Raw genomic sequence first — 8,306 nt, forward strand, 5'->3', positions numbered from 1 at the left:
AGCCTCCACTCAAGACATTTGGTTGCCTCGGAGGACTAAGTCCTAGGGGCTCAATCTCGGCTCCCAGGGACCCAACCTCACTCTGGATTTATGCCCCTAAGCTCCTGCCAGGGCCTACAGACACCCTCCTCCCCCCATCTCTCTGCCATGCCCCAGACTAGTAGGAAGACCTGTTTTCCCATTCCAAGTCTCCCCCTGATGCCCCCATACCCACTCCTCCACTCTATTCCCATCCCAGAGGATGAAGGGCCATGCCCTTGAGTTGTCACAGACCCTCCACTTACTCCAGTAGCTTCTCCCTTCAAGCCTGCCCCCCTCAGGTCACTACCCTGTCTCATGCTTTCTCTTTGTCTCCACCAAACATGCAGGGGTTATCTGCCCTCATGGCACCCACACCCCTGGGCCAGCTCAGCTCTGTAGCACATGGGGTTTTCCTCCAACAAGGGCTACCCCGTCCAGTGTCTGAAGTGACTTCTCTGTGATCACACTAAGGGCTTCCTCTGTCTCCCTTGTCCTGACTTCTCCGGCCCCTTCCTCCTTCCTGAACACTCTCCTCTCTTCTCCACTCCTCTCTCTCCTTGTGCCCTTTGGGCTCATCCACTCCCACACCCATCCTAGGCCCTTCACCCTCCCGGCTTCTGCCCCTCACCTCTGGGTGACAGTTCCCAAATTCTTTCCTGGGTGCATGAGGGGATCCACTGGCCTCCACATGCCTCCCCTGGACATCTCCTGAGCACTCGGAGGATGTGTGGGGTGGTGGTTCAAAGCTTGGCTCTAGAGCCAGACTTCTCAAGGTCAAAGCCTGTCTCTGGCACCCAACTTTTTTTTTCAATTAAATGGAGCTATTAAAATGTATGGTGTGCCCAGCCAGCGTGGCTCAGTGGTTGAGCACTGACCCATGAACCAGGAGGTCAGGGTTCAATTTCTGGTCAGGGTACATGCCTGGGTTTTGGGCTCGATCCCCAGTGGGGGACGTGCAGGCGGCAGCCAATGGATGATTCTCATCATTGATGTTTCTGTCTCTCTCTCCCCCTCCCTTCCTCTCTGAAATCAATCAAAACAAACAAACAAACAAAAAATAAAACGTGTGTTGTAAGGGTAAGGCTTCTAAAGCACTCAATATTAAATTCCCTAACCTGATCTTAGCATCCTCTCCTCCAAAGTGCTTCTGTCCATGTCCCCATTTCTGGGACACCTCCCTCCTCCCCCCCCAAACTTTTCAGTCCCTTAGCCTGGCCTCCTGGCCTCCTGAAAGCCTCATCCACAAGCCTCTTGCCTGTCTCCCCAACCTCTCCCGCCTGGGCCTACTCCAGGCTCAGGGCCTCCACTCTCGCCCCTTCTGATTCAGCTTTCTTCACACAAGTAGCTTTCTGACACTCAAAAGCCCTTCTGTGTCTCCCCAGTGCCCTCAGAACAATGTCCCAAAACTCCTTAGCTTGGCACTCAACCTGAATCCACCTTGGCCACACCTTCCCCCATGTCGCCACAGGCTGGGGCAGGTATTTTCTGAAAACACACACACACACACACACACACACACACACACACACACACACCCCTTTCGCCAGGAAAACCTGCCTTTTCTCACCTGTTTGGGAATGTTCCTTGCTTCTGCCTGAGGTCCACCATCAGACTCCCCTCTCAATGGATCCTTTACTTGTCCAACCTCTTCAAGATTCCGCCACTGGGTGGGGGAGGGGGTGCAACCTGCCACCCCACCCCCATTCCAGCGAGGGGCTCAGGTCTCCAACAACAGAACCGGAGCCACTTAGCAACGCTGGAACCCATTTGGGGGGGCCTGGGGCCCCTCGTCCCAAGCCAGGAGGGCTTTGGGGGAGGGGTGCAACTCTTGGCATATTCCCCGTGTGGCCCAGGGGGTTGTGAAGTGCCCGGGAGGTGAGGGCAGACCTCACAGGGGTAGTAGGCACGAGTGACGTTCTCTTTCCCCCGCTGGGGGTACCTCGAGGGCAGCGGCAGAGGAGGGCCAGGAGGCCTTCGACACAGAGGTGGGGCAGAGGCGGCGGCAGGGCGGCGTCTGGCGGCCGGGGCGCCATGGCCACCATCCAGTCAGAGACTGACTGCTACGACATCATCGAGGTGCTGGGCAAGGGCACCTTCGGGGAGGTGGCCAAGGGCTGGCGGCGAAGCACGGGCGAGATGGTGGCCATCAAGATCCTCAAGAACGACGCCTACCGCAACCGCATCATCAAGAACGAGCTGAAGCTGCTGCGCTGCGTGCGGGGCCTGGACCCCGAGGAGGCCCACGTCATCCGCTTCCTCGAGTTCTTCCACGACGCCCTCAAGTTCTACCTGGTGTTCGAGCTGCTGGAGCAAAACCTCTTTGAATTTCAGAAGGAGAACAACTTTGCGCCTCTCCCTGCCCGGCACATCCGCACGGTCACCCTGCAGGTGCTCAGAGCCCTGGCCCGGCTCAAGGAACTGGCCATCATCCACGCCGACCTCAAGCCCGAGAACATCATGCTGGTCGACCAGACCCGCTGCCCCTTCAGGGTCAAGGTGAGGGGCCGCCCTGGGTGGCGGCATCTCCTGTCCCGTCTCCTCCCAGCCTTCCCCAGCCCTGGGCGCTCTGGTTGTGAGGAGCAGGAAGACAGTGAGGGGTGACCGCCCAGTCCAGGTGGGAGACATGGTGGGCGGGACTAGGCTTGTGTGGGGTAGTGGGAGGAGGGGCACGGTGGGTCTGAATAGGTTTTGGAAATGGAGACAACAGGGTTTGCTGATGGATCTGATATGAAGTGTAAGAGAGGACTTGAGGGGGCACAAATGCCTGTTGGCCTGAGCAACTGGAGGGTGACAGTGCCATACCTCGTCACAGTGAGTTTGCTTGTCAACAAACACTTTCTGAATGTCTGCGCTGGGCCTGACCCTGTGCTGGGTGCAAGCTCCTGGGCTCGCCCATCCCACCCCCACCCTGTCAGAGCTCCCGGGCTCCCCCGTCCCACCCCCGACCCTGTCAGAGCTCCTGGGCTCCCCCGTCCCACCCCTGCCCTTGTGTCTGTTTCTGGGTTTGTTATTGTCCCCTGATGATAGGAGCTAGGAGCGCCGTGAGAGCAGGGCCAAGGCAATTTTGGCCACCACTGTGCCCTTGGCACCCCCCAGCACAGCGCTGCTGTGGAGTCAGGGCTACATGAATGTCAGACCTGTGTGGGTGCTAACAGTGCTTGATAATGAGGAGGACCTGGGCTGCTGGGAGGTGTCTTTCTAGTGGGCGACTTAGAGACGCATGGAGAGAGACACTGAGAGGGGAGAGACACAGACAAGCCATGAAGCGGCAAAGAAGGAACAAGAGATACAAATGAGACAGAAAGACAATGATTGATTAAAAAAAAATTCATTCACTCATTCATTCATTCATTCATTCTAAGCTCCTGCTCTGTGCCAGTCGCTGTTCAAGGCATCTGGGGACTCAGCAGTGAACAGACAAAATCCTGCCCTCATGGGACTCAAATCCTAGTTGGTTAGAGAAACAATGAACTCAATAAAAATATAAAACATATAGTTTGTGAAATGGTGTTAAGAGCTATGGAGAAAAGCAGAGGGCCAGGAAGGGGACGAGGAGGGGGAGGGGACTGGTGTTTGATAGGATGGTGCGGGGAGGCCTCCCTGAGAAGGTGACTGGAGTAAAGACCTGAGGAGGCGAGGGTGAGCGATGCGGACATCCAAGGAAAGAGCATTCCAGGCAGAAGAAACAGCCCTGCAAAGGCCTTAGCTGGGAATATATCGGGCTTATTGAAGGAACAGTGAGAGGCCCCCGTGGCTGGAGCAGGTTAGTGAGGGGGAAAGTGGGAGGAGCTGAGGGCAGAGTGGGACGGGCGGATTGTAGGAGCCTTCGGGCCTGTGGTGAGAGCTTTGGCTTTTATCACAGGATGTAGTAAAGCCACAAGAGGATGCTGAGCCGGGAGGTATGTGACCGACTCAGGTGTTCACAGGATCTCTCAGAGCACATGTGAGGAACAGGCTGGGGGCAGAGGCGGGAGCAGGGAGAGCTGTCTAGGCAGGAAATGATGGAGGCAGGACCAGGCGGGCTGTGGCTTTGATGCACAGTGAGCAGATTTTTGATCTGTTCAGAAGGTGGAACCAACAGGATTTGCTGATGGACAAGGTGTGGGGTGAGAGAGCAAGAGAGGGGTTTAATGCTCACAGGCATCCATTCTGGCGGAGAGAAACAGAAACAGAGGTACCGACACACAAAGCAGCGACAAAGGCTGCAGGAGGCAGGTAGCGACATAAGCGGTAAGACTAACAGACAGCGACAGACGAAAGGTAGAAGCAGACAGACACTGGGAGAGATGCCAGCTGAGGCCCAGATCGGTTGTCCCCACTCCATGCCTTGCCCACTGGGCGCCCTTTCCACACAGGTGATCGACTTTGGCTCCGCCAGCATTTTCAGCGAGGTGCGCTACGTGAAGGAGCCGTACATCCAGTCGCGCTTCTACAGGGCCCCCGAGATTCTGCTGGGGCTGCCCTTCTGTGAGAAAGTGGACGTGTGGTCATTGGGTTGTGTCATGGCCGAGCTGCACCTGGGCTGGCCGCTCTACCCTGGCAACAACGAGTATGACCAGGTGCGCTACATCTGTGAGACCCAGGGCCTGCCCAAGCCCCACCTGCTGCACGCCGCCCGCAAGGCCCACCACTTCTTCAAGCGCAACCTCCACCCTGATGCCACCAACCCCTGGCAGCTCAAGTCTTCGGCTGACTATCTGGCTGAGACTAAGGTAGGGGGGCAAAGAGGGCAAGCAGTGTGGGGGCTGCTGCATAAAGAAAAAAAATCTAGCCCAGCCAGCATGGCTCAGTGGTTGAGCATCGACCTATGAACCAGGAAGTCACGGTTGGATTCCCGGTTAGGGCTGTCAGAGCACATACCCAGGTTTTGAGCTTGGTCCCCAGTAGGGGCCATGCAGGAGGCAGCCGATCAATGATTCTCTCTCATCATTGATGTTCTAATCTCTCTCTCCTTCTCCCTTCCGCTCTGAAATCAATAAAAATATACTTTAAAGAGTTAACACGTATAAAGCACTTTAGAAAGTGCCTGTATTTAGTAAGGGTCTGAATCTGAGCTCTGCGCTCCGTCTTCCAAGGTGTGTGACTTTGGACAAGTGTCTTTGACCTCTCTGTGCCTCAGTTTCCTCATCTAGAAAATGAGAGGAGAAGAGCATTTACCTCCTAGGTTAGCCTCAGGGCGGTCTGGAAGCTTGGCTCAGCTGTGAGGATTGTCACAAGAGAGATCGGGATGAGACCAACGGTGGGACTGGGAGTTTGAGGGTCACTCTGGGGGCTGCTGCAGCAAGAGGGGTCTGGGTTATACCACAGTGTGACAGAAGGGTAGGGTAGCCCCTCTGCCAGCTGCGGATCTGGGGTCAGGCAAACGCGTGCAGTGTGAGGGATCTAAATGAGGCCCAGGGGACTGGACGTTGAAGGCAGCCTGTCTGCCGCCTCTGTGGCTACAGTCACACACCTGTGCAGAGTCTGGGAGAGTCAGCTGCAGGACCTGTCACAAGAGAGGTCTGGGTGAGACCAAAGATGAGACTGAAAGATGTGGCAGCTCCTCTAAGGGCTTCTTGCCTGGGGGTTGCCAAACTAGTGTGGAAAGGAGGTTCAACCACTGGGAGGCCCGGAGGCCTGGGATGGAGTGTGGGAGCTGTAGCAGCAAAAGGGACCTGGGTTTGATTCCAAGGAGGACTAGAGGCTTAGGGCGGTTCCTCTGCTAGCTGCTCGCTGGGAGGGGCTGGGCCCACAGTTCCGGGGAGGACTGGAGGTCTGGAGTGAGGTGTGAAACTGAGTGAGTGATAACTCTGGGTTAGATGACAGGAGGACCAAAACACACAGGCAGTGCACTTCCAGCAGGAACAGGGCTCTAGATTCAACTAGACGCAGCGGCTCTCAACCTGTGGGTCGCGACCCCTTTAGTGGTCGAACAACCCTTTCACAGGGGTCGCCTAAGACCATCCTGCATATCAGATATTTACATTGCGATTCATAACAGTAGCAACATGACAGTTATGAAGTAGCAACGAAAATAATTTCATGGTTGGGTCACAACATGAGGAACTGTATTTAAAGGGCCAGAAGGTTGAGAACCACTGGACTAGAGGGACCAGGTTTGGCCCTCCCAGCAGCAAGAGGGCTTCAAGTCAGATCACAGGCAGAACTGGAATCAGGATTCAGATGTGTGGACTTCATAGCAACAGGAGAGCCCTGGGCCAGACTGCAGGGCCTGCTGGAAGTTACAGGAGCGACTGGGGCCCACGGCCTCGGTGTGGTGTCAACCCCTGCCCACTGTGTGTGTCCCACCAGGTACGCCCGCTGGAGCGCCGCAAGTACATGCTCAAGTCACTGGACCAGATTGAGACGGTGAATGGCAGCGGGGCAGCTGGGCGGCTAACCTTCCAGGATCGGGAGGCGCTGGCCGAGCACGCTGACCTCAAGAGCATGGTGGAGCTGATTAAGCGCATGCTGACCTGGGAGTCGCACGAACGCATCAGCCCCAGTGCCGCCCTGCGCCACCCCTTCGTGTCCATGCAGCAGCTGCGCAGTGCCCACGAGACCACCCGCTACTACCAGCTGTCGCTGCGCAGCTGCCGCCTCTCGCTGCAGGTGGAGGGCAAGCCCCCCACGCCTGTGGTGGCTGCTTCGGAGGAGGGGCCCCCCTACTACCGCCTGGCGGAGGAGGAGGAGGCCGTGGGTCTCAGCAGCGTGGCGGGCAGTGGGCCCTTCTTCCGCGAGGAGAAGGCGCCGGGCATGCAAAGGGCCATTGACCAGCTGGATGACCTGAGCCTGCAGGAGGCGGGCCATGGGCTGTGGGGCGAGACCCCCAGTGCGCTGGCCCCACTCAAGGCAGCTGTGGCTAGCCTCCGGGTGCCCGACTCGGGCCCCGAGCCCATCCTGGCCTTCTACGGCAGCCGGCTAGTGGGCCGCCACAAGGCCCGCAAGCCGCCCACCGGCTCCAAGTCCGACTCCAACTTCAGCAACCTCATCCGGCTGAGCCAGGCCTCGCCCGAGGAGGAGGGGCCCTGCCGGGGCAGCGGCTGGGCAGAGGGGGAGCACCGCGGGGCCTCCGCAAAGCCGCCCACCATCCCGAAGCGGGCCGGGGACGGGCCGGACGTCAAGGACATGACGATGGATGCTGAGGTGAGTCAGGCGGGCAGGAAGGGTGCAGGTGGTTCTGGGGTCAGGGGTGCCCACAGAGCTCGGGGGGTGGTGGGGTGAACCTGGCCTTGGCTCCCCACACACGTGTTGCCAACAGCTGGTTCAGAGTCCAACACACACTAGCCCAACCTCGGATCATTGCCAGGCTCCACACGCTAACCCACACTCAGGACACAACTAGGATGTGCGAGGCTCTGCACGTACTAACATGCCGTCAGGCTGTGTGAAAACTCAGGGCACGTCACCCAGCTGGAGGAAGTGACGAAGGCCCCGCACATGCTCACCCACCCTCGGAAGATGTGACAGAGCCCCAGCAGGCACTAACACACCCTCGGGACACACTGGTCTCAGCACACACTATCGAAGCCCCAGGATGCGACGAGGATTGCAACGGTATAGAATCGTCTTCAGGAAGTGGCAAGGGGTCAGGTGGGAAGGAGGGCGTCCATGAGGGGCAGGATGGTGGCTTCTTGGCTGATGCCCTCTCTTCTACCCCACAGAGGCCGAGCCCTGAGCTCTTCGACCCCAGCACCTGTCCTGGAGAATGGCTTAGTGAGCCAGACTGGGCCCTGGAGGGCACCAGGGGCCCACGGGCTCAGGGGCTCCCACCTCGCCATACCCACCCACATGGTCCACCCCGGACCACCAGCTTTCTGCAGCATGTCGGCGGGCAGCATTGATGGTGACCCCACCTCTACCCATCACTGGTGGCTGAGCTAGCTGGGCTGGCATCCCTTCCTCAGAGCCATCCCCTGAACCCACACATTCTTACAGAAAGTTATCCAGAAATTCCCATTCCCCCACCCACAGTGCATGCCTGCACATACCCCCAAACACAGGAGGGCCTTGGTGTCTGGCCTGTGACCACCTCGATCAGAGGGGCACAGAGAGGTGGCTGCACCCTGTTGGCCCTGAGCACGTTCTTGGCCCTGCTGTCTCTGCCTATTTCAATAAAGAACTGTTCACAGCCCTGCCTCATGCCTGTCCTCGTGCTGGGGCGGGGGGGGGGGGGGCGGGGGGCGGGTTTCAGGCTGGTGCCCAGGCCTGCTCTCTGATGCTGCACCCAGTTGGCCATTGGCTCAGGCTGGAGGCTGGGCTCCCAGGACACTGGGACAGGCTGTGCTTGGCACACTGACCCAATC

General features: G+C 58.2%; 1 protein-coding gene across 1 annotated transcript; it reads left to right on the top strand.

Annotated features, from left to right (window-relative positions):
- Positions 1-2,041: 2,041 nt before the first annotated feature.
- Positions 2,042-8,274, top strand: HIPK4 (homeodomain interacting protein kinase 4). Its single transcript, XM_059666534.1, has 4 exons — positions 2,042-2,517; positions 4,377-4,733; positions 6,313-7,146; positions 7,665-8,274. Exons 1-4 carry the CDS (start codon positions 2,053-2,055, stop codon positions 7,842-7,844), a joined length of 1,836 nt encoding a protein of 611 aa, XP_059522517.1. The 5' UTR covers positions 2,042-2,052; the 3' UTR covers positions 7,845-8,274.
- Positions 8,275-8,306: the final 32 nt, after the last annotated feature.

Source organism: Myotis daubentonii, chromosome 15 (assembly GCF_963259705.1).
Source record: "Myotis daubentonii chromosome 15, mMyoDau2.1, whole genome shotgun sequence".
Classification (NCBI taxonomy): domain Eukaryota; kingdom Metazoa; phylum Chordata; class Mammalia; order Chiroptera; family Vespertilionidae; genus Myotis; species Myotis daubentonii.